This window comes from Heteronotia binoei, chromosome 10 (assembly GCF_032191835.1).
Source record: "Heteronotia binoei isolate CCM8104 ecotype False Entrance Well chromosome 10, APGP_CSIRO_Hbin_v1, whole genome shotgun sequence".
In the NCBI taxonomy this organism is placed as follows: domain Eukaryota; kingdom Metazoa; phylum Chordata; class Lepidosauria; order Squamata; family Gekkonidae; genus Heteronotia; species Heteronotia binoei.
The window spans coordinates 36,979,898-37,006,991 of NC_083232.1; the positions used below are offsets into that span (position 1 = coordinate 36,979,898).

Here is a 27,094-nt window from a genome sequence, read left to right on the forward strand (position 1 = left end):
CCCCTAGATGAAGGAGGAACATCTCTACTGAGGAGGAGGTGCTACAGGAAAAGGAACAGCCCTCCTAGTAAGGAGAAAAGTTACTGACTTCTGACTTTCATGAGTGGCTTTCTCACAAGTAACAGCCTGCCCATGAAATGAGCATGGCTGGAGATTCACCTATAAAGCAAAGGAAGGCTGAAGTTCTGTGGTTTTTCCTGATCAGTCAGAAAATCAAGAGTGACAGCAGGGTTGGAATAAAAACCTTCCTCAGGCTGGGGCTAAAAAAGCCAAAGGCCTTCCCCATCTGTCTTCTTCATTTTCATTTCAACTTAGAGAGTACTTCTACTAATGACAGTGTGTAAAGCATACATAAATATTTTGTTAGAGGTTTAGACTTTGCAGTTCTCCCTAAAATGTTCCATGCATTTTCTGAATCCATGCATTTGTACTTCAAATATTCCATCAATGTAAAATACACCAATATAAATTCTGTCCATACATATTAACAGGTAGATCTGTTGCTCCATATTCTGATGAATTATACTATAAAAGCTGAATTTGATAACCAGGAAAAATGACTTAAGTATAAGATGAAGAAGATGAAGATTATATTGGATTTATATCCCGCCCTCCACTCCGAAGAGTCTCAGAGTGGCTCACAATCTCCTTTACCTTCCTCCCCCACAACAGGTACCCTGTGAGGTGGGTGCGGCTGGAGAGGGCTCTCACAGCAGCTGCCCTTTCAAGGACAACCTCTGCCAGAGCTATGGCTGACCCAAGGCCATGCTAGCAGGTGCAAGTGGAGGAGTGGGGAATCAAACCCGGTTCTCCCAGATAAGAGTCCACACACTTAACCACTACACCAAACTGGCTCTCCCAGTTTGTGATTGATAGATATCTTTTTGTCCAGTGAACTCAGGGAAAAATGTATTAAAACCAAATGCTTTACCATAAATGTAACAGAAAGGAATACAAATTTCAGTGGGTGCATATAATATGAAGAACAACATATGTGCCTTCCCACTCACTGTATTCACTATATTCAGTACATCAAGCAATGCACCAGGCTCCATTGTATTAGGAAGTTACATAGCTGTTTCAAGAGAAAACTACAATGAGATGCCAGAGACATGATGTGAAGTTGTGTGTGTGTGTGGAGAGCCCCGTGGCGCAGAGTGGTAAAGCTGCAGTACTGCAGTCCTAAGCTCTGCTCACGACCTGAGTTCGATCCCGGTGGAAGCTGGGTCCAGGTATCCGGCTCAAGGTTGACTCAGCCTTCCATCCTTCCGAGGTTGGTAAAATTAGATAAACAGCCAATATCCCTATTTGAGTATGGCTGTTTATCTCATTACGTATACTAAACCCATCTTCCACTATATTTTAATGTATTTTTCTTCTAATGGCAAACTATATGTATGTTACATGTTAAAAGGTAAATTAGTTGGATGGAAAAACTGAGAAAGTAATGCCCTCTTTTTGACCCAGGCTTATATAATAGAATGATTAACAGACATTCTCACATTTTGACATATTGCTGTTTTATTGCTTTCGCATACTCATGCTACCCAGATCAAAGGTTTGCTCAATTTGTTAATTTTACTATTCTGTCATTGGATCTTAAATTTGTACCATTTTGCATTCTAAACCACGCCTACCAGCTATATGTAGTTCTGCCCACTATACCTGATTCTTCGTCTGATGAAGTGTGCTTGGAGCACACAAAAGCTTATGTTCTGAATAAAACTTTGTTGGTCTTAAAGGTGCACTCGACTCCTACTTTGTTCTACTGCTTCAGACCAACATGGCTGCCCACTTGGATCTATTATACTACAGAGGCATACCTTCATTAAGATAATAGCTAAATGCCTTTGTAAACTGGAGACAAGTTTTTTAATATGTTCTTATATGAGACACTTTTACTATGTAATTTATTCTCACACAACTGGCAAATGTTTTAAAAGATTTCACACCTTCTTTTTAAAGTCACCTGTCAAGCTGTTAAAAGATGTTCTGAACAAAACCTTCAAAGCCCTGGTTTTCAGTTTCAGAATATTTGGTATGTTCAGAATGTTTGATATATTTGGGACATTGGACTAATTGTGTCTAGATCTTACAAGTGTGTTTTTGTTGCAATTTCCCAAGGCAAGACCTAAACTCCCACAGCTATACAAAGACATACCTCGGCATAATAGATATTACTGCTGTGAAAGGATATTTTGACAACCTTACAGAAGCTATAGAATATGGAGGTGGGGGAGAGAATAACAGGAGTTTTATTAAACAGTTCTTGCTCCCAAGTCTACAAGAGGCTACATCTGATTTCTTGTTTGTTTTCCAAACAGGAGATAACAGAAACAAGATGATAAGGCCAGGGCTTTTTTTGAGCAGGAACTCACAGGAACGCAGTTCTGCCTGGCTTGAGGTCAGGAGGTGTGTGGCCTAGTATGCAAATTAGTTCCTGCTGGGCTTTTTCTACAAAAAAGGTCCTGGATAAGACCAAACTTTCTCTACCCCACATAGTTGCATCATCCTTTTATCTTTAAATATCTGCCATACCTAAACTTGGTGACCTTTCAATGAATGTCTATGTCAGTCCTGTCAATATAACCAAACTACTCTTGCACGGAGTATCCACATATATGCTAAATTGTCCATTTTATATGTTTCACATGAAATGAATTAGCTACCAACCAGCTAGTTCAGAGAAGCATCTTAGATATTTTGAACTGTCTTAACTGCATCTTCCTGTCTGATAGATATCCCTTCTCTACTTTTCCTTGAACCTCAAGACGATGTAATAATTTTGATCTGCTCATATATCTGAATACAAGTCCATCCCTAATTTCATTCAAGAAAAATTCAGAAAGTATGTTACAACAAGCTTATAAAACCAAAACAAGAAAATGTAAATGTTATGCTTTTTCTTACCTTCTGAGGTTTAGTATCTAAAACATTGTTTACATTCTGAATTTCATTTGCATTTGATTCTTCCTCTTTGTTTTCTTGATCACCTTCATTTTGTAATTCCTCTTTTTTGTGCTCTGTATCCAAGATTTGCTTTTGATCTGCATTCTGTGTATCTTCCTCATTTGGGGTCTCTTCTATAGAGACCTTTGCCATTGCACACTCTTGAGTCAAGCAGACCCACTTCCTTGACAAACTGGTATAAGAATCCAGGTACTGTGTGTGTCAAGGTGCTAGTGACACCATTGAAGCCAGATGGAAGAAAGGCAGACATCCGAATGTAACCCTGACACCTAAGTGACAAAGAAATGTTTCCAGCACACTTCATTTGGTATCAGGTTCTAACTATCCATTGTGGACTGCAAAAACAGAGTGCAGATAGAAAATATTTAAAAAAATGGGGGAAACCAATCATTTCCAAAAACTTCAAAGACCATAAGTTTATATATCTGATTGTATGTGCATTGCAGTATTATTTAGTCCATCAAAACCAGAGAAGCAATGCTATATTTGGAAAATCAACAGAAAGAATCAGATGGCAAATAGAAGGTAGATGTTCATAATTGACGAATTGTGATATGAAAGTGCAAACAATCCTTGTACATAAATATAATATACTGGAGGCTAGCTTTTGTATCTGATTCAGTTTCAGTCAGTACCTCCACTACTGCAGTGTGTGCACTCAGGTGCACACAATCAATTAAAAATCAAATCCATGTGCAGCACAGTGGCCAATGAAAGCTCTTTGAAAGGCACAGGTTAGTTTCACATCTAACAATAAAACACTACACATATGAAAGTGGAGGAATCCACAGGCTCATGCACCTCACTCTCCTCTCCTCTCCTCGGAAGGTAAAGGTAATCCCCTGTGCAAGCACCAGTCATTTCCGACTCTGGGGTGACGTTGCTTTCCCATTTTCATGGCAGACTTTTTACAGGGTGGTTTGCCATTGCCTTCCCCAGTCATCTACACTTTCCCCCCAGCAAGCTGGGTACTTGTTTTACCAACCTCGGAAGGATGGAAGGCTGAGTCAACGTTGAGCCAGCTACCTGAACCCAGCTTCCACCAGGATTGAACTCAGGTTGTGAGCAGAGCTTGGACTGCAGTACTGCAGTTTACCACTCATCCTAATCACAAAATATGGTTTGCTGTTTGCTGTACAAAGCAGAATTACAAAGAAAAAAATTAACTCTGGCTGAACCACACAGAACATCTGAAACCCTCTAACAGAGCAACACTAAGCAGAAACCTACTCAGGTCTGTTCAGGGGGTTTATTCTTAGGATAGCACTTTTAGTGTATTAGAGAAACAGATATTGCCAAAGCAAGTTTGGAATAGGTATTGATAATGCCTTTTTGAAAGCACATCTTGGTGTAATTTGCAGTTACTCCAGTTCCTGAAAGTTTGGAGTTACTCCTGTAGAGCAGGTTACTTGCTGGGACAATTATTCAGACATTTGTTTTAATTTTATATGAAGTTTATCTGCTTTAAACATCACAACATTTATATGTAAAATTATATGGACGTGTTATTATATGAAACCTGAAAATACAACACAGTTAAGTACAGACTTTCCATCAGAATAATTCCTATACCTTTCTTCTAAGGCAGGTTGGAATAAATTATCTAGATCAGGGGTGTCGAACATGCAGTTTGGGGGCCAAATCAGGCCCCTGGAGGGCTCCTATCAGGCCCCCGAGCAACTGGTTGTCATCTGCTTCCTTCTCCCTATATCTTGCTTCCTTCTGCATAACAGCTTGCTTTGCAAGGTCTGCTGAGTTGCACAGGAGGTGCAGAGCAAAACTTCTATTTTCTCCATTGGCTGAGGCTCCTCCCTTGGGGAGGAAGGGGGTGAGGCATAGCTTGCTTTGCCAGGCTCTCTCAATTGCACAGCATAGCTTCTGAGCCAAGCCTCTCTTCCTTCTATTGGCTGAGGCTCCTTTCCCACCCCTCCATCCCCTGGGGAAGGAAGGAAAGAGCCAGAGCTTCCTTTGCCCAGTTCCCTGGATCCCATGGGAGAAATACAAAGAAAGCATCTTTAAAACCAATGAGTGCTAATGTTTTAAGTTTTTTAAAACTATATATTTGGGTTTGTCTGTGTTCTTTATAAAATCTATATCTCTGCTACCTAATCTTAAATAGGTAAACACATGGCCCAGCCCAGTATGGCTTGGCCTAACATGACATGGCCCGGCCCAACAAGGTCTCATTTAGATCCGGCTTTCATAACAAATGATTTTGACACCCCTGATCTAGATAATATAATTAAAACACACACAAAGTTATAGAGTCTCCATCCTTGGAAGGCTTGCTTTTTTGTTTTTGAAAATACAGTATAGGAAATTTTTTAGGTACTGAATAGCCTTCCTTTAGACAGAGTTTTATTAGGCAATCAAATGTATCTCTTCTACATTCAGATGTAGCAACTTACATGAGGTTGGAGCCATACTATACTGGCAACTTTGACCAATTCCCCCTTCCTACTGTAGATCGTCTCATGTTGTTCCTCAGGATCTGCTATCCCCCATGGAGATCAGTGGGATCCAGTGGGAGGGGAAAGTCAGTAAAGTTCCAATCTGCTGATCGAAAATTTGGTTGGGATTCAACCCATGAACCCATTTGTTCATCTGAGAATAAATCTGATGAACCTTGACTATCTGCTCCCTTTCATTTCTCTTCTCTTCATGCAAGGCCACTGTAAAGACTCCCACTTCAGGATTAAACCATGGTTTGGAATACTGTTTTCTAGAGATGAATACAAACCATAGTTTGTGACTCACATATAACAAAAATCTGCAGTTTGCTGCAAAAGTATTAGTCTTTTATTGGTGTTAAGGAAGATATGTCATTCAGGTATTCTTGGTGCTAGTCTACCATTTCAATAACCTTTCCCAAAAAGGAAGGTTGGACACTGGTTTATAGCTTGCTGAATCCTTCTCTATTATGGAAGATTTCTCAAAAGTGTCTCTCACAAATCTGTCCACTGAAGACCATGTACCAGCTTGAAAGATTTCAATCAACGACACTGCATCAAGGAACGCTGTAGAAGAAGCCACTACCCTGGTTGAATGGCACAAGGCAATTTAGCTTGGGCACAGCATTTGCTGATGACAGAATAATCCAACAGGACAGGGTCTGGAGTGAAGCTCTTTTATCCTTATTAGGGCCATCAAAACACACACAAAAAATGTGCTCTGTTGTCTGTACAAACCTCTAATATCCTCTTAAGGTAAAATAATAAAGCCCTTTTATGAGTGCAACACTTTCTCATTTTCAGAACTCAGTGAAGGGAAGAATGATTTCTTGGGATAAGTGAAACCTAGATACAATCTATGGAAGAAAATGAAGGCTAGGCCTGAAAACTACCCTCTCAGAAAAAACTTTCAAAAACTCCTAAGGCCACTAAGTTTACTAACTCTCCTAGATGACATAATGGCCACCAAGAAACAGTCCTGCCACTGAACACGCAGCTAATGGTTCAAATGGTTTCAACATTAGGTGTGCCAAAACTACTGGAAGAAACCACTGCGGAACCAGTAGGACCCAGGGAGAGCAAAGGTTAAATAAGCCTTTGAGGAAACTTTTGGATAAATAGTGAGAAAAAACTGATTCCTTGCCCATTCCAAAGCGGTAACAAGAAATGGCTGCAAGGTGAACTTTAAGAGACAGAAAGGCCAAACCCCTAGCTCTCAAAGCTAGTAAATAATCAAATATAGTTTGTAAAGGTGCCCTAACAGTGGACACCTTCCTAAACAATCATTAAAGGGCAAAATTATTCCACTTGCATATATAAAGCTTCCTAAAAGCAGGTTTGAGCAAGAGCAGGAGAACTTCACTAAGCTCTTGAGAAAAGGTTAGAACCCCCATGCCATCAAATTGGGGCAACATACATCATGATGCAGCACCTGATTGACACTGTTCAGATCTGGCTGTTTTGGGGGACAAAGGTATCAGCTCTGAGCCATAGCCATCATGGCAGGAAACCAAATCTGGCAAAGCCAAAAGGAAGTTATCTGTCCCAACCCTCCTGACCCTCTTTATGACTGATGAGGAACAGAAAAAGGGGAAATACATAAAACAAGACCCTCTTTCAAGAAATCTGAAAGGCATCCCTAAGAGAATCTGGGCCTTTCCTAACCAGGGAACAAAACCTGGCAGCATCCACGTTTCCTGCTGTGGCAAATGTTCACATCCGGGAGCCCCCATAGGGGAAAAACTGGGTTTTGGTAAGTGTCCCTGATGGACCACTCATCAGAGCCCATATCGGTCCTGCTTAGTCTGGTTGCTTCCTTGTTTAAAATCCTCAAAATATGGGTAGCATGAAGGGAAGTGTTGAGTTTCAGTGCCATTATGGCCTCCCCGCATCATACCGTGGAACCCATTTCTTCTTGCTTATTCAAGTAGAACATTGTAATTGTATTATCCCTCTAGATCAAAATGGAGCAGTTCCAAAGGATATCTGCAAAACAGCAGAGAGCATGGTGAACTGCCCGTAATTATATTAATATTTAGCTGTTTTTTTCTGATGAAAAACACCAGCTGCTGTCCTGCCACCTCGCCGATGTGGGGATTCAGAGGTCTGCCTTCAATGGCTTACTTCTTTTCTCCAAGACCAGGGACAAAGGGTGGCTATAGGGGAGCAATCATCCCAGAGGCACCCACTTGTATATGGTATGCCTCAGGGGGCAGTTCTCTCCCTGATGTTGTTTAACATCTACATGCACCCCCTTGTTCAGATTGTCCAGAGATATGGGCTGGGTTGTCACCAGTATGTGGATGACACCCAGCTCTAACTATTGATGGGAGGCCAGTCCAGCTGCACCCTGGAAGATTTGGACTTGGCAGTGCAAGTCGTAGTGAAATGGCTCAGGCAGAGTCGACTGAAATTGAATCCAGGGAAGACAGAGGTCCTGTGCCTAAGTTGCGGTAGTCTGGGTAGAGATATCCCTCTGCTGGCCTTTGATGGGACGCCTATGGCACCAGTTCCAAAGGTCAAGAGCTTAGGGATATTCCTGGAGCCTTTGCTGACAATGGAGGCCCAGGTAGCAGCCACTGCCAAATCTGCATTTTACCACCTTAGGCAGATAAGGCATTTGGCTCCATACCTGGAGCACAACAACTTGGCAACAGTGATCCATGCGACGGTCACCTCGAGATTAGACTACTGTAACACCCTCTACATGGGGCTGCCCTTGACTTAAATTCGGAGGCTGCAACTGGTGCAAAATGTAACAGCCACGTTGTTAATGAAGCTATCTGTATGGGAGCACATTCAACCTGTGCTGGAAACATTGCACTAGTTGCCTGTGGCATTCCAGATTCGCTTCAAGGTGCTGGTCACAACCTTTAAAGCCCTATATGGCCTGGGACTTGTCTACCTTCAGGACCATTTCTCCCCATACGTACCCCAGAGAGCACTACATTCAGGGTCCCAAAATCTTCTTAAGATCCCCAGAGCAAAAGAAGCTCAATTGTTCACCACCAGAGCTAGAGTGTTCTTGGAAATAGCATCCGCTCTGTGGAATGCCCTCCTCGAAAACATCAGGGCCCTGAGGGGACCTGCCATAGTTCTGCAGGGTCTGTAAAACCAAACTGTTCAAACTTGCCTTCAATGGTTAAAGGAGGTAGCTATTATTCCACAGCACTGACAATCTCACTGAACTAACATAATTGAAACCAGAAACATCAGAATAACCAGAACATCAACGTGCATCTTGGACTTTTAATGACTATAAAATGTATGGAAATTATTTTATTGTATTTTTACAAATATTTTATGTTGCTTTTGTTTGTTGTTAGCCGCCCAGAGCCCGTCAGGGGAGAGCAGGATGTAAATCTGATTAAATAAATAAATGAAACCATGTCCCTTGAGCAGAAAACTCCTCACAATGAGCACCCCAACAAAGAAGTGAAACATCTGTAGTCAGAGTGACTTCATACTCAGGAATACCAAAGGGCACGCCCTGCTAGAGTTTGAAGGGGAACAGCTACCATTGCAGAGAACGGATAACAGGCCTATGGATGGATAATTTATGCCATTATGCCATTGGGCGTGAACTCCACCCTGTAAAGGGACAAAACCCTACTACTATAGAAGTCCAGGAGATTTAAGAAACTACTGAACAGTCTCAAATGTTCCATTCTTGAACAAGGTGATTGAGTGTGTGGTGACTGGACAACTTGGAGAGCCAGTTTGGTGTAGTGGTTAAGTGTGTGGACTCTTATCTGGGAGAACCAGGTTTGATTCCCCACTCCTCCACTTGCACCTGCTAGCGTGGCCTTGGGTCAGCCATAGCTCTGGCAGAGGTTGTCCTTGAAAGGGCAGCTGCTGTGAGAGCCCTCTCCAGCCCCACCCACCTCACAGGGTGTCTGTTGTGGGGGAGGAAGGGAAAGGAGATTGTGAGCCGCTCTGAGACTCTTCGGAGTGGAGGGCGGGATATAAATCCAATATCATCATCATCATCATCATCAACTTCATGCATTCCTGATTGAAACAGACTGTTTGGCTCTTTTTTGTTTGTGCTTTTGTTTGATTTTCATGGTTTTAAGGATGTATATTTTAATCTGTTAGCCACCTTGGTGGCCCTGATGAGGCAGAAAGGCAAGGTATAAACTTTGTAAACAAACAAATAAACAATGAACTCCCAAAAAACAAATGGCTTAGTGGTCTCCAATACCAGGCTCAAGACACTTCTACCTGCCAGGGTACTTGTTACCCTCCCTAACAATGGAGGCCCAAGTAGCTGCCACTGCCAAGTCAGCACTCTACCATCTACGGATGGTGAGACAGTTGGTCCCCTTTCTCGGACATGACAACTTGGCAACTGTGATCCATGCTACGGTCACCTCGAGGCTGTATTACTGTAATGCCCTCTACATGCGGCTGCCCTTGTCCCAAATCCGGCATCTACAGCTAGTGCAGAACGCCAACACCAGGCTATTTGTGAGAGTTCCTTTATGGGAACACAGTTAAGCCTGTGCTGAAAGCGCTGCACTGGCTATCAATAATGTACCGGATTCACTTCAAGGAGCTGGTTTTAACCTTTAAAGCCCTATAAGGCCAGGGTCCTGCATACCTCAGGGACCGCCTTTCCCCATATATGCCCCAGCGAGCACTTTGGTCCGGGTTTCAAAACCTGTTGACAGTCCCCAGCGTCAGGGAAGTTAGGCTTCAGTCAACCAGGGCCTTTTCCGCAGCTGCACCTAGCTGGTGGAATGAGTTGCCAGAGGATGTTAGGGCCCTGCGAGAGTTTCCACAGTTTCGCAGGGCCTGTAAAACGGCACTCTTCCACCTTGCTTTCCCATAAGGACAACTTACAGCAATGGATTAGGCCCATAAACCGGAACTTAACATCATTCTGGTCTTCCTACCACGCTATGGCAATTTGGGGTCCCTTGGAACATCTAAGATTGACTATCCAGTTATACTGCTACCATCGAAACGTAATTACATCATGAATTATTGTCCTAGCATCTACTGTTATATTGTTTTTAAACTGATATTTTAATATTGCTTTTATGTTTTATGTATTATTGATGTTTCTATCTTGTTGGTCATTTTTGACCCTAACCTGTGAGCTGCCCTGAGCCTGCCTTAAGGGGGGAGGGTGGGATATAAATTAAATTGTTAGAGAGCTAGGATGATAATCTGAAAGATCTCTTACATGTCACTGGAAGGTACATACAATCAAGGCAGTTTGCACCAAAAGAAAGAAGCATTATAGCATGTTTTTATTTTTATATTTTATGAATTGTTAGCTGCCTTTGGTACCTCCATTTGGAGACATAAGGTCAGCATACAAATGTTCTCAAAAATATATTAAAGCCAGTTCTTGGACCTCCATTATTTGTTTATGCTGCACTTGAGGTATGGTGTGTCCTCTTGTCAGAAAAAAATAAAGACTGCTGTGATCAGAATATATGTGAGACAGTATTTCACTATAACTCCCACTGGAGATAAACGGGACACAACCACTCCCACTGTTGCACCAGAGCTGACAGGAGTCAAATGAGGTTTAGCAATTCCACTCCCAGCTGTCATCCTGTAAATGCTGATACAGCCATTGCCACTACTGAAATCACAACAAAAGAACTCCCCTTGTTCCTGTTCCTACCACTGTTATACTGACTGATACTAAACAAAATACATTAAAACATTAAAAAAAAATCACAAGATATAGCTAACAAACATTTCTACTACTGAGAGACTGTTTCTCTATCTACAAATGTTTTTTACAATATGATTCACTTTCTCTGGACTAAAGAGCAACCACAAGACAAACATTTCCCCCCTAGTAGTATCTGGAGGATGTTGGTACTTTCTGCACACTGTCCACTGCTAAGGGTACGATATGACCCCAGCATTATTTTCTTAATCTCTTTAGTGTTGCAATGAAAAATGGAAATGGACAGTGGAGGAAAAAACCAAATTATATTCCTTGAATTTTAAAAAAAGTGTCTGAATAGCTCTGCAGGGAAACTAAACAAAATCTTGCGAATGTACATTAGTGAACTGTGGAAGAATGGACAGAAATAGCTTGGACTACTAACTGGCAATTTTCACAGAATTGTGGCAACAGATTGCCTCCATATCAGATGCAAGATTTTTAAACAAAAAAAATGATCTGTTTAAGTCATTTAACACATGCTTTATCAGACACCTTAAAAACCTTCTGTCAGTGGGCAGTATACAAGGTCTGTACTGGAAAAGATAAACAATATCTAATAAAATACTTTTACATTGCAATAGTCCTATTATACAAACAGTCCTTATGCAGTTCTAGGGTGGGTCATAAAACTCCCAACACTGCAATGTAACAACCAGAAACACTGCACCAGTAGGTAGACCACAGCATGTGAGACTAAATCAAGTCAGCAAGCAGATAAATTCAGTCTGTGCATATTTCCAATGTCAACTGGTATTTTTTTTTTTCCTGTAAAAAAGCACTTGGGAAGAACCTAAATTGTTCCACTTGTCACATGGTTTGAGATTAATTTTTATTACAAAGTGAGATTACTTCACCTAAAAATGAGGACCAATTAACTTGATTTCCTTCAGTACAGAGACTTGATATGAAATGGGTGAAACCTACATCGGGTTTATGACAAGCTGAATATTTCCAAAAGATATCTGTGCTGCAAATATAATGCTGTCTAATCGGGCATTAAAGTGTACTTGCACATTCTGTAATATTCCCACTGGTTTTTCTGTACTTCAGCAGAAATCTACTTGCTGTACAGTTTGGAAGAAATCCAGCACTTCCATTTGGCGTACAGCAGATTATTTTCCTGGCCATAGCCCAAAGAAAGGGGTACAATCTAGACCAGCTTGTGAGGCATCAAAACACAAAAAGATCTGGTGAAAGTTGCTGCTGGAATCAAGTGTACATCTATAAAAGTCACTTCCCCGATGAAACTTTTTCCCTCTTGAATGTGGTATCCAGACACTATTCACTGAATGGGAGGAAAATCATATTCACATATAGAAGGAGAAACTAGTAACTAACCCTATCTGAAGAAGTGTGCATGCATACAAAAGCTTATACCCAGAATTAAACTTTGTTGTCTTAAAGGTGCCACTGGAGTAAAACTTTGTTCTGCTGCCTCAGTCCAACATTGCTACTGAATCTACTAGCTATATTGTCATAATATTATAGTGAACGTTTGAAGTTTAAGTTATGTTATTAAAGACTTAGAACTAGAATCAATAAAATATTTAAAATATTTAAATTTAATTTTTGCATATGCAACTAGACCTGTTCAGGTTTTAAAACAACATTCAGCATACTTTAGCAGAGGGTTTGAGAGGACTGCTGATCATCACAGTGGGAAAAAGTGGGAGGAGGTACTGCACCCAAAACCCATAGGGAGGCTCAGGAGGCATGGAGGAAGCAAGCAAGCCTGGATGAGGAAGCAATGGCTTTCTAGGCTCAGGTGATTTAAGGCACAGCTATGGAGAACAGGAACTGGGTAAGAACCAGAAACTTGGAACAAAGCACAAAGATCAGGTGTTTATTTATTTATTTACATTATATTTATATCCTGCCCATTCTGTACAGACTCAAAGTGGCTAACAGCATAAAATAGACAGTAAACAAAAGCAATATTAAAACAATCAATCAGATAAATGGCAATGGTGCTACTTCAGGCAGATCATGTAATATTTTCTTTCTCACACACACAGCTCCTAGGCAGTTAGTAATAAAAGCACGATGGATCCAGATGTGGTGGCAGCCCCCTCCCATTAGATGTTATATGCCATCCAAAACAGCTCAATCTTGCAGGTCCTGCGGAACTGCGATAAATCCCACAGGGCCCTGATGGCTTCTGGGAGGGTGTTCCAAAGTATTAGGGCCGCAACCGAGAAGGCTCTTGCTCTGGTGGAGTGGAGTCTAGCCTCCTTTTGCCCAGGGACAGCCAAAAGATTTTGAGAGCTTGATCGCAGTGTTCTCTGGGGAACATGTGGGGCAAGGCGGTCCCGCAGGTGTGGAGTGGGGCTATTAAAAGAGAAGAAGAAGGAAACAGAGGAATCTGACTGGAGAGAGAGAGGATCGCAGCTGAAGCAGAAAGGGAAGACCAAACCACCAAGGAGGAGGAGCAGATGCCAGAGAGAGAGAGAGGAGTTGGCTCAGAGAGGCTCCTAGGCAAGGAAATAGAGTGCAACACTGTGGCTTTCCCTCCATGTAATGTATTATATTGAGGTAGTAAAGCTAACCACAGAGTGCTCCTTTGATAAAAAGGGTAGGTGATTTGGAAGTCTCAACTTGGAATAATTTATCCTTGTACTCCCTTTTGAGAGAGATGGTCAACACAGATTTCATGGGGTCCAAACCTTTCGAAGAGATCCATGAGGGCTCCAGAAAAGACCTCCCCCAAAGTGGAATGACACCAGCAGTGTATCCTCGATAAAGTGGTGACCACCATCTCCAAACCTGGCAGCAGCTGCATCACTGCCTCCTTCTTCTCCCCTTTTCTCCAATGCCTACCCCTCCCTGCCCCCCCATGCCATAGTACTAGAGAGTTTCAGGTATTTCACCATAGCTGCATTCTGCTCCTTCTTCTCTGGCTGTGGTGGCTTCTTTCCAGGCTCTGGCTCCATGAGGCCGCCAAATACAGACAACAGAAATAGTGGCAAATGGGTGCAGCATCTCCTCTTGCTTATGAAGCTTGGAGAAGCCCACCCCAGAGTGAGCACGGCTAAGGCAACCCACAACAAGGTCTGGGTTGGGCTTAGCCTGCAGCAGGCCCTGCATCCCCAAGAGGCTCCTAGGTGGTAGTGACAGTGGCTCCTCAACCCCTCCACCCAGAACTCACTCAAGCTCCTTTCTATTATAAGGAATTGATGCTCAGATTATTCCCCAACCTGGGGCCTGAACCCTTCTATGGGAGAGACCATGGCCTTTCCATGGGGTCTCCTGTGCTGAGTGGAGGTATCTTGTGATAAGGTTGGACTGGCCAGGCTTTTTCTTCTGTCTGCTGGCCTGTCAAAAAAATGCATCTGCACAAACAGGGATTCACAACCCTATCTGTGGTACTCTCAGGAACATGGTAGTTATGGGGCTCCTAGCATACCACATTTCTTCCTATAATGAAGGTGCTCTTCCTATGAATTCAGAGAGGCATTCCAACATCAGCACACAATTTCTGAATGCATGCCTCAGAGATGCTCATAGACCTTAAAATGAGATCCAGATTTGGGAAACAAAAAGCAAGCAACCCAAAGCAGAGCTACTCAGGATTTTACTCAGGCCTATTCAATAGGACTTAGTCCCAGAAAAGTGTTCTTAGGATTGCACTGTATTGTTTTGGGAACCTAGAATTGTGCTCTGTTCCCTAGAAGAAACACCCACATTTGCAGTTCAAGTGCCAAATTAGGGAGGAGATGAAAAGGCAACCACCCCTTTGGTGAATGCCAAAAACATTGGCAGCCTTCTGGACTAAAAATGGTCACAACTTAAATGGTTGCAGCAGCTGTAAGAGCCTTGGACCATAAGTGCTTCTACCTCATGAAAAGCCATGAAGCCAACTGGGTCAGGCAGCATGGCAGGGCTCTACATAACCTGGTTGGCCAGGCGTGGGAAGGAGGTTTGGGGAGGCTGCACAGTTGCAGAAGCCTCCCTGACTGTCACTCAGCTACTCCACCAGCCCAGGCAGCCCTCCAGCCTTGTGTCACCTGCCACCTCGCTCCCACAGGCCCATAAATAGGGACCAGGTATGTCTGTGGCCCCCAGTTTCTTTGCATAGCTATAACCTGTCCATTAATACTAGTCATAAAATCCAGTTCAAAAACTCATATTTACAACTACACAACATACCACAAATGATCAACAGATTCTGTTTTTATTCTAGCATTCTCTTAATTCATTTGATTATCTACAGCCTTTGTGGGCAGGACCTGTCTTTAGTATATGTTTTGTACACTGGCTTGCTTTTTAAAGTGCTTAACGAACTTTGTCTAAGAAATTTCATGTAATCCATATATACACATTCAACATCCTGGGAACCCACTGCCAACAAAAGTTTCTTGCTATGTATACATTTGGCAATATAAATATGTACATATTTTGTAACACGTAACAATCTACTATATATGCAGTTTCCAATTCAGGAGTAACATCCGTGTAAGTAATTAATCATCCATAAAGTAGCCTAAAGAAAGCCTTTACTGAATGCCACAAGATAATAAATTCACTTTATAGTTCTGTTTATGACAGAACACAGTGTAACAGGAATCACGCCAGTTTTTAAAGGCTGAAAGGCTAGATTTATAATGCCTTGTATATATCAGTTTAAAGAGTACCAAAGATTACAGTCTTTTTATCAGATCAATCTTTACAAAATACAAATTGAATGTCCACTGATATAACTTAAACACACTTCAGCAGCTTACAAAATTCCTTCAAAAGATATCTGTTCCTTTCATCAAAGCAATTTTGTTTAGTTAGGTTTGACTGACTGATCTTTACTTTAACAATCATGCAGCTATACTGTATCCAAAACTACAGCATAAAAACTACAGCCAGGCAAAGACACTCTTGCAATCCAACAGTTTTGTGAGACTGTACGCATTAAACTTATGAAATCAAGATCTATGTTTGCAAATCTTAGGATAATGGCATATATCCATTTTTTTTTTCAGAAAAGATGGGGAGGGGGGGTTTCCACATTTTGAGTGGAAATGGCTTAATTTTAATCATATGCAGCTAGCAGAAAACTTGTAACATGCTTTTTTTCCCAAAACAACAACCAACAGTACGTATCATATTTAGAATGAGACAAGATATTTGCTAGAACAATTGGGGAGCATGATAATTTGTGGGAAAAGGAAAACCTCATTTTCTCCCACCTCCAGGCTCCAGCTCTTTGACCTGTACCACCTCTGGCTTTCTGATGCCACAGGGATGCCACCCTCCAGGTGGGATCTGGAAATTCAAATTACAATGCATCTGTGACCAAGAGGCACTGCCTGTTCATACAGGAGCACCCCAGTAGCTAGAGAGTGGGGCTCCTATTCCTGGAAACAAAATGGAATCTGATCAGAAATAGGCCAAGGAAATATTCAATTCAAAATGGAGTAGAACCAGCAGTGAACTTGTTCTGGTCATCACCTAAGGCATCCTCTTGACATGGCCCACTCCCCCACCCAAATTGAATGCATGAGGACAATGGGGTCTGCTGGTAAGTATGACTCATAACTTAATCCTCAGCTACTGATCAATGGCCCCATCCCGCAAGCCCATTAGTTCTACTCAGCCTTTTTTGTTTACTTCTATGCTGATTTCCTTCCTGGGTGTTGAAACCAAACCAGTTAAACCCATCAACTGCATTCTGACCCATCCTTATAGTAATTACTGTGTAAGCACTATCTATGGTTACCTGGAGATCCATTCAGGTGACCAGACTCAGCTCTGCTCATTGGCTTGAGGTGAGCACCCAAACAGGTACCCAGAAAAGACTCATCACTGCCCACCACAAGACTGCCCCTTTTCTGGCAGGGCCTGATTCCCTCCAAAGATTATAAATATGAGAACAAGCCACACCTTCTTGTTCAGTCTGAGCACATGTAACCAGATTGTTCCTCCCCCATTACTCTAAGTAAGGGGGCCTCTCAGACATGGCGCAATGGTAGTGCATTTCTACATCTTCAAGTTGTAACTGGACCTCAGCACATCTGGACCAGGTAGTATCACCCTGTCTATGTTTTACCCTTGTGTTACCCCTATCAATTTCATCTTTATTTTCCCTAGGAGCTGTGTGATTGTTGTATGAATTATTTACCTTGTTTGAATGTGTGATTGTATTTTTATATATTTTTCTAAGTAAACATTTTAAAATATATTTCGTCTGGAATCTCCTTCATGAAAACTGCACCTCCATAAATAGGTAAAAGATCCCTCCTATGCTCTGCCAGGATCTCTTATGCTAATTCCCCAACTAAAGAGGAGATCCAAAGCAATTTCCCTAACACATCTCTAGACTACAGAGAGCAGTTCCCCTGGAGAAAATGGAAGATTTTATGGCATTGTATCCCACTGAGGGACTTGTCCTCAACAGGCTCCACCCCCAAATCTCCAGAAGTCTCCCAAGCAGGAGCTGGGGCTAGCCTTGGGATAAGATGTAGAGGACAGCTCTTGGGATAAGATGTAGTGACATTATAGAGCATACTATGTAAAACACTCAAAAATGCAAAAAATGTTATTTAGGAACTACATACATATTTTAAATGAATAAATAATTTATTTCCAGAAATCGCGTGTGTTCAAAATAATAAGATTAATTAAAATCCATATCTAATGAGAAATGTAGCTTTTAACAAGCGATGATAAAATTTGACACTGCTAGTTAAACGCCAAGCTATAAAAATCTCTGTATATTTCCTTTTGACACATTTCCACAACTTCTAATTTACTGAGAATTTTACCCATTCTTTTTAAACCCAGACCCACCACTTAATTTGTTCAAAGGAAAGTACATAGGGTTTGAGCTTGCTTGGAACCAGAAGAACCTAAACCTAGATTATGTGGTATGATTTAACTCAGTATAGCTTAGTAACACTATCTACTCCATCCAGGTTTAAATGTGCTGATAAAACCTGTAAAAAAAGGTTTAAAAACTAAAAAAAAAATGCCCTGAAAATGCATGATATGGAAAATTCAGGTACCAAGGATTCTGAAATACAGATGCCAGCAACATGTTAGTTAAAATATAACTAGTGCTTGTTTTGCTTCCTAGAGTGGTAAAACTATGGTAGATTTTATATTCTTCTATGAACACTGTAGAATAAGAAAAATTACATAGAAGCTGAATCACAGTGTTCCTTCAGCAGAAGACACCAATAAACCCATTAAGCCCTAGATTCACTTTACAAGCATTCCTACAAATTAAAACATCCTGTGAAATCAACCTAAATTTCTAAGCACAATTTTATGCACTTATGTCATGCAAATGCATTCAATTTAAAATATTCTAGGATGCTGAATAATCCCTAAAGTTTTAATGACTGCACCATTTTGCTCAAGCATCTCTTTCAACTGCATTCTAATTCATTATTTGGAGAGGCATAAAACCATATTAGAATAAGGAGGAAATGTATTCACTACTGCTATATTGTTAAAAATCCATCACATTTGTATCTCACTATCTTCCAACAAACTTCAGTTGTCACGTTCCATATAATCTTACAACAATACTTTGATGTTAGATCAATTGAAAAACAGCTATCTAAGGCTGCTTACTGAGCTCAAAGTGGGACATGCTGATCAAAATCAGGTACTACTAGACTGTACTGTCCATGATTTTTAAAGCAGAATTCCCTGATGTGTGATAGTAGCACTCACAAGCCACATCTGTGGTGTCAACATTTCCTCCCGTAAAGCCAGTTTCCTTAACTGTCTTGCAAAACTTAAAAATGGTGTGTGTGTATATCAGGGATGGCCAACGGTAGCTCTCTAGATGATTTTTACCTACAACTCCCATCAGTCCCAACCATTGGCCATGCTGGCTGGGGCTGATGGGAGTTGTAGGCAAATAACATCTGGAGAACTACCGTTGGCCACCGCTGATGTATATAAAAAAAAATAATGCATTGAAGATCAGTAGACCTGAGGCCAGTTTTAGCACTTTGTCCTCTCATTCCAGAACCATAGAGCCTTAGAATGTATTTTGATCATCAAACTAACAATAAAAAACAGCTTTCAGCATTCTTCAGAAATCTAGAAGCCCGGAAATTTAATTTTTGTTACAAAATTTTCTATGAGTATATACAACCTTGCAGGTTTCACAGGATCAGTCAAAAGCCTTTATTCGCATAAGAGTCAAGAGTAGTGTTCCCTCTAGGCTATGTCAGTGTGAGCTAGCTCACAGTTTTTTTAGCCTCCGGCTCACACATTTTTGTCCTACCTCAGGAAAACTGGCCCTAGAGCAAGCTAATTTATGCAGTAGCTCACAACTTTAATGCCAGTAGCTGACAAAGTAGAATTTTTGCTCACAAGACTCTATAGCTTAGAGGGAGTATTGGTCAAGAGTTCTCAAAAACATCAAAACATACATACATTTGTCAACAGAAACCTGTACAACTACCCTCATTCGCTATTTGTCTCAGTTATAGATCAACAAAACACGACAGCATTCCACTGGGGGGGGGGGGGAATTCAGTATACCTGTCGGACAAAACTGTTAGAGGTAGTGTCAGAAGATGTGCTCCCATCTGATCCTTTGAATCTGTTTTTTCTTCTCGCACCTTTGCCATAAGACTGTAGAAAAAGAGAAAATGCTGTTATTTAGGTTGTCACATAGGTATATATAAAGTACAAGTATTGAGATAGGATTGCCAATCCCCAAGTCCAGGTAGGGGTTCCCCCAGTTTTGCAGGCTCCCCCCTGCCACCAGCCAGCAGGGGGAAACCCCACCCCAACAGCCATCATGTGCCTTTAAACCTCAGCAGGCTTAGAAGAAGCCTGCAAACTGCCTGTGTTTTGGACTCTGTGTGCGCCTTTAAATCTTGTGGTTAGAACTTGGATGGGAGACCAAGAGGAAAGCTAAATGGGTGGGGAAGAGTAGGCAGAGCCATGTGGGTCTTCCTGATGAGTGTCTGAAAAGAAGAGAGAGCAGAGTCCCTCTGTTTGTTTGGAGGAAAGCTTCACCCCTATGCTGCTCTGCTTTTGTTTTCCTGTTGTCTGAAGAAGTTGGTTGAAATACAGCAGATGGTTACATTCAGCAGCTTACATTGCCCCAGTGAGATCACAAAAGTGTGTGCTTGCAAACTGCTTATTTTGGCTGTTTTGTGAGTGTGTGCATGTACATGTTCACTTTCATTTAGTGGAGGGAAGCCTTTCAAGGCAAGAAAGAGGATGAGGAAATGAAGACTGTATTCAAGGGAACTGCACTGCTGTGTTTTTATTTATTTGTGTTAGGGAATGGGAAAGTCTTCCGGCTCTACCCCCAAAGTCCCCAGGTATTTTCTGAGTTGGACTTGGCAACCCTGTATTAACATTATCATGACGTGTTATACTTTTGGAAGATCCTGTAAGGTTCATTTACATTAATAATATTATATAACAATGCTTTTGCCCTCATAAAATTCCATACTGGGCTGAGATTTGAGTGACCCCAACACCCAATATTTTCAATAAGAGAATATCAAAGAAGAGCTCTTCTTGACTGTTTTTCTATAATACAAAACAAAAAGTCCAAAGTGAGGAGAGGAACACTGGAGCTGTTGCTAAGCTTAAGGGTAAAGTCCCAAATTCTCCTTATTTGGAAATTGGGAGTGCTCTAGTAATTGGCATGAAAAGGAAACATAATAGCTAAAATACTGAAAACAGAATGTGTTCTCACAACATACGAACTTCTAAATCCTGGCTTCCTCTTTACTCATGAAAGAAAGGGACTGAATTCAGGACAGTAATGCTAAAGTGTATTGTAAGTATCTGAAGAAAATGGGCCTTATCACCATTTATTATTCAGATCTACAAAGTGCATTAAAGCAGACTTTGTTCCTATAGATATCAAACACAGGAAACATAACAAGCCTATGTTAAACATAACAAGACTTCTGTTGCATGTTTTTAACTGAAGTAAAAAAATAAAATCCCAAAGATGAAAGGTGATAAGATATATTATTTTTCATTTTTGTCTTGAAGGTCACAAGACATTTGCCCTTCATCCAGAAACCATTGCAATGCATATGTGTAAGAATCTATTTTAATTATATCTCTGAAAAACATCTTTAGATAAAATCATTTCTGATAGTTTTTAATTAATTGGAAATAAAATGTCCATATTTTCTTAAAGCCTATTTCCAATTCCTTTTAAATTATAAGTCTACAACTAAAGATTAAAAAACAATAAAAGCAAGGAAATATACTGAGACAAAAATACTCAAGTAAATGTATTTTTATTATTGTACTAGCCTTTATGAGACTAATGTTGGCTATGTAAGCCTATAGGTGACATAAAATATTGCCTGATCAGTTATATCAGAACTTGGCTAAATAATACATAATGCATACTTTGTGTTTCTCATAATGTTCAAACCAGTGTCGAAGAAGTACTGTTAAAAAAGCACAATCCTTCTAATTTCTCCAGAATTTCTAATTTTACCTTAGGCTCTGAGGCCTAAATTTTTATTAGTTTTAGTGTGCTCATCTGGGGTGCAACCAGAAATGCCTCATGTAGAAGCCAATCTGCATCATGTCAGCTCCCTAAAAAGTGGGGAGATCTAAAGCATAACATACAGGTGGGTGAGAGGGAAGTTATCACCTTACAAAGAGGTTCTTGAGAGTGTTCAACCAGGTATATGTGAATGTCATGCTAACTGGGGAGTTCTAAATGAGAGCTATTTAGGATATTTCTAGACCACTTTGTCAGAGTCCCACTTGAGGCAATATACAATAAAAACAATATAAGAACAAGCCAGTAAAAACAAGCATGGCAGGCTGACACCACAGATCCCAGGCAGCTTCTCCATTGACCAACAGTACTGCAGTCTTGTTTGGATAGAGTTTAAGTTGATTGACTCTTACCCATCCCATTACCTCCTCCAGGCCTTTACTCAGGACTTCCAATGATCCACCTTGCTTAGCTGTTAAGGAGTAGCTGGGTGTCATCCATATTATTGTTGGCCCCCCACTCCAAATCTCCAAACCTCTCCTAGCAGTTTCATGTAGATGTTAAACAGCATGGAGGACAAGTTGGAACACACAACCCAAATGCCAAGGGACCAAGCAGTAGTTCCCCAGCATCCCTTTTTAGAACTGGTTTGTCAAATAACAGCAGAACCCCCAAAGCTCAGTGCCCCACCCCAATCCCAACCCAGCCAGTATCAACACTGATGGCAATGAAAACCTCTGAGATGTCCACGAGAATTGACAAGGATGTATGCTCCTGTCATTCTCCCAGCAAAGTTCATCAGTCAGGGCAACCAAGACTGTTTCCCTCACAAACTCAGGCCTGAATCTAGATGGAAATGGATTTAGCAGTGAAGCAAGAGACAACTGAAAAAGGACATATGAATAAGCTCATGTGTGCAAGGTGGGCCTAGGGCGCTGGCCTTCTAGGGGTGCCAAATTAGGCACCCCCACATGACTCAGTGACTTGGACTATCCAGGTCAGCAAGCAATTTCAAGTTTTGTGCTTTTCATTTTTCCCACAATTCATCTGTTTTTGAAAATCAGTTATTTGTGCAGAGGGGGGCACCAGAAGTTAGCCTTGCCTTAGGTGACAGATAGTCTAGGGCCAGCCCTGCATGTGTGTGAGTGCAGTTTTGGAGCAAGAAGCTGGATTCTGCATTGTTTAGGTAAGCACCCTTCTGAGAGTCAGTCTGGTTTAGTGGTTAAGTGCGCAGACTCTTATCTGGGAGAACCGGGTTTGATTCCCCACTCCCCACTTGCAGCTGCTGGAATGGCCTTGGGTCAGCCATAGCTCTCGTAGGAGTTGTCCTTGAAAGGGCAGCTTCTGGGAGAGCTCTCTCAGCCCCACCCACCTCACAGGGTGTCTGTTGTGGGAGGAGAAGATATAGGACATTGTAAGTCACTGAGTCTCTGATTCAGAGAGAAGGGCAGGGTATAAATCTGCAGTCTTCTTACCTCTAAATGCTTCAAACAACCAAACTAACTATAAAAAGAGAAAGCAAACAGTGGGGATGGATCTGTCCAGTGTTTTACGAAGAGTGCCAAGTAAGAATGGACCCTCTTCCTTGGACAACAAATTGATATCCTCTCATACTAGGATAGGCTTGAGGGAAGATAGGTTTTTGGTAGTGGGAGATTCAATCATTACAAATATAAAGAGGCAATCAGGCACAGGCATTTTGACTGCATGATAATTTGTCTGCCTGCTGCAAAGGTTGTAGACATCACACAATGTCTAGATAGCTAGCTCAGGGGAGGAGTCAGCAGTCATGGTGCATTTTGGCATCAGTGACACATGAACCAATGAAGCTGCTTTAGACTGAAACAATCAAAGTCACTATTGTCTACTCAGACCAGCAACAGCTCTCCAGGGTTTCAGGCTGAGGTCTTTCACATTATGGGGGGACGGTGGCTCAGTGGTAGAGCATCTGCTTGGGAAGCAGAAGGTCCCAGGTTCAATCCCTGGCATCTCCAAAAAAGGGTCCAGGCAAATAGGTGTGAAAAACCTCAGCTTGAGACCCTGGAGAGCCAATGCCAGTCTGAGAAGACAATACTGACTTTGATGGACCAAGGGTCTGATTCAGTATAAGGCAGCTTCATATGTTCATATGTTCACCTGCTACCTCATCCTTTTAACTGGAGATTCTGGGAATTGAACCTGCAACCTTTTGCATGTCAAGCAGATGCTCTGTCAGTAAGCCACAGCCCCCATCCCCCGCCAACTTGGAGGGAAAAATTAGGTTTCTAGATGGAAAAATAATAGGATCTCCAAAACAGCATTCTCAGAATTGTTATTAGTTTCACACACAAAACCAGCTAGGCAGTTATTAGAAGTGCCTTAGAATTGTAAGGCATCAAGGACTTTTCTGAGATAAAACAAACATGTACAAAGAAACAGGCTTCACTTTTACCAAAAGGAAACCATACTGCTGGTGCTTAATACCAAAAAGGTGGCAGAATAGCTTTTAAACTAACTCCTGGGGGAAACCTGACAGGATCAGGAGAGTCTTGTAGCATTGATCACAGTGCTATTAAGAGCAACATTCATGTCAATGGAAGTTTGTTCCCAGAATCCAAACCAATCATTTTCAATTTCAAAAGAAAAACTTTGCAAAAGACTAGTCAGAAGGAACTTAAAAGGGACAAGTATGAGAGTCAAATCCCTCCAGAATGTCTGGAAGTTATTTAAACTTAACTGAGGTCCAGTTAGAATGCATTCATCAAGTCTGAAAAATTACCACCAAATCTAAAAGGAGGCCTGTATAGTTAACAACCTAAGTTAAAGAAACCATAAAAGGCAAAAAGAATTCCTTTTCAAAGTGGAAGGTGTGCCCAAGTGAGGTGCACAAAAGAAGCACAAATTCTGGTAAAATAAATGTAAGCTGACAAGAAAGCAAGCAACAAGACAATCTGAGGAGGGGATTGCTAAAAATGTTAAAACAAACAATAAGTTTTTCTTCAATATATTAGAAGCAGGAAAACATCTGGGGGAAAATTGGGCTATTGGATGATAAAGTAATGAAAGAATTATTTCAAGAAAGATGGGGAGATGGCAAAGAAACTGAATAAATTGTGTCCATTTTTATTGTGGAAAATTTGGAGAGGATACCCACACTACAGCCATGTTTTGGGAGCAATGAGAGATGAAGATGAAGATATTGGATTTATATCCCGCCCTCCACTCCGAAGAGTCTCAGAGCGGCTCACAATCTCCTTTACCTTCCTCCCCCACAACAGACACCCTGTGAGGTGGGTGGGGCTGGAGAGGCCTCTCACAGCAGCTGCCCTTTCAAGGACAACCTCTGCCAGAGCTATGGCTGACCCAAGGCCATTCTAGCAGGTGCAAGTGGAGGAGTGGGGAATCAAACCCGGTTCTCCCAGATAAGAGTCCGCACACTTAACCACTACACCAAACTGGAGTTCTAATTAGGCAAATGGAAAAGTGCTAAGTCTCCAGGTTCACATGGCATGCACCCAAGCATTCTCAAGGAACTCCAATATATGAAATTGTTAATCTACCAATTAGTATATGCACCTGGTTAAGTAACGAAAAGTAGAGAATAAGAACAGACAGTTGTGACCCCACTGAATGGGTAGGGAGATGCCAAGCAGATAAAAAGACAACATCATGTGTGGGGCTATAACAGGCCACAACATTATTGATTACAGCTGCAGAGGTTTAGCTTGGCATAGGACAATGGATGCTGTCTGATGAAAAAAACTGTCCCTTGGCCTACCTACTGAAAGAAAAGAACCTGGGATGGAAGCAAAATGTGAACACCTAGGTGCATGCCACCATGTGATCCTCCTGCCACCTAGGGGAAAGGAGAGACAAGCAGCCCCCAAACTGGGCATGTCTCCTTAACTAGAGTTGCCAGGTACGATTGTCATGATGGCAGGGAATTTGGTGTTCCAGGAGTAGGAAGGGATGTCCCCAGCACAATGACATCACATGGAAGTGATGCCATCACACTGGCATCATTGGGGGGATGCTCTACTTTTTGGGCAAACTCTAGGGTTAAACTTGGGCTCAAACCACATTGTTTTGCCCAAAAAGAGTGTCACCATGTGATATCACTGTTTGGTGGTAGGGCTTCCCCTGCTGGCCAGCTGGCTGGCTGCAGGAAGAACCACCCAAAATTGGGGAATACCCCACCCGGGAATCCTAGCCTTCCCATGTCCCCATTGCCACTTAATGGGGTCTCCAACTGGGGTGATGGGGATGCAACCCCAATTTCCCCCCAAAAAAGATCCAACCCAATGCCAAAACTGCCTACCAAGTTGTGACAATAGCAAAATAAATGAACAACTGTGCAAACAAGTAACCAAAACAACCTGTACAGTTAAAGTGAGGTAGGGCCAGGTAGGAAAACCACCAAGGATTAATGTGGCCCGGGCCTATCTCCTTCCTCCCAAGTAGGGGGGTGGAAAGAATTGAGTTCTCATGCTTCACCTTCAGCTCTGGGCTTCAACTTGGGCATCTACCTTGAAGCCAATTGCAAGAGTGTCCTGAATGGCTATAAGCTGCAGCAGGAAACAAAAGGGATACCTTGGCTGTCATGATAGAGAAGAGCCCACAGGTGCCACCATCCAGGCACGTTGATCCCTTTCCTCCTCATGGAGAGTGAACATCCTCTGACCCTGTGACCACAAGTTTTAACTTGGTTATCATCACTCAAGAGCAAATTGTTGTTCTTGTTTCACGGTATTTTATTGTCCTTTGCTGCCATCTAGATGTGCTTTTGCACTCCCATTGTTGTTCAGCACTTAAACTTGGGCTTTCAGAGGCTTGACCATAGTTCTTTTGTATTCTTACATAATCACTCCACATGGGCTCATATGCATTTTTATATAAACTGCTTTGTACTCTCAAAGGACCATCTACCATATATATGGTAGGAGGTCTCCACACATAAGTACTCCAAATGATGTTAGGAGATTATCAGGATAAATCTTACTTCAGATATTGCAATTGACTGTGGAGAGATATCCACTTAAACAGGACTTTTTCAGTGGTGGCAATGCTGTTATGGAACTTCCCCACACATACACACACCAAAATTGATCATGCCCACACAACTGGAATTTTTAGAAAGATCTATCTTTCCTATTTTTATAAGGCCCTTCATCAAAGAGCTCACAACAACTGACATGGTCCTTTTCTCCCCAGGGAAAGTGCATGCGCAATACATCGCCTCTTCTTTCCCGGTGTAGTGAATGCTGCGTGGTCACTGTCTGGCTATGCCTGGCAGATGGTCACTGCAATGGTCTCTCCTACATTACTGCATCCGTGGCAACACCTTCTCGCTGGTCCCCTCCGTTTTCACAGAGTTTGCCACGTCATGGTGCGACCGAATGTCCGGCGGTATAACCGGATGGGCAGGCTGGGCTCACCAACCTCGCCAGCCAAGAGAAGGAAAACTCAAGCCCGGGCAGACAGAGCTCGTTAATGTAACATCTACCACCTGGAGGACTCGCTGCCGGCGTCCCGGCTTACTGGGCTATGGCAGATGACCCC

The 27,094-nt window shown here is 41.9% G+C and overlaps 1 protein-coding gene across 4 annotated transcripts in view; it reads right to left on the bottom strand.

Annotated features, from left to right (window-relative positions):
* CACNB2 (calcium voltage-gated channel auxiliary subunit beta 2) overlaps window positions 1–27,094 on the bottom strand; it is a 225,293-nt gene that overhangs the window by 178,503 nt on the left and 19,696 nt on the right. For all 4 annotated transcript variants that reach the window (XM_060248402.1, XM_060248403.1, XM_060248401.1 and 1 more), the window contains exon 2: window positions 19,606–19,698. In XM_060248402.1, coding sequence (XP_060104385.1) covers window positions 19,606–19,698 — 93 coding nt within the window. The remainder of the gene's footprint in view (window positions 1–19,605; window positions 19,699–27,094) is intronic.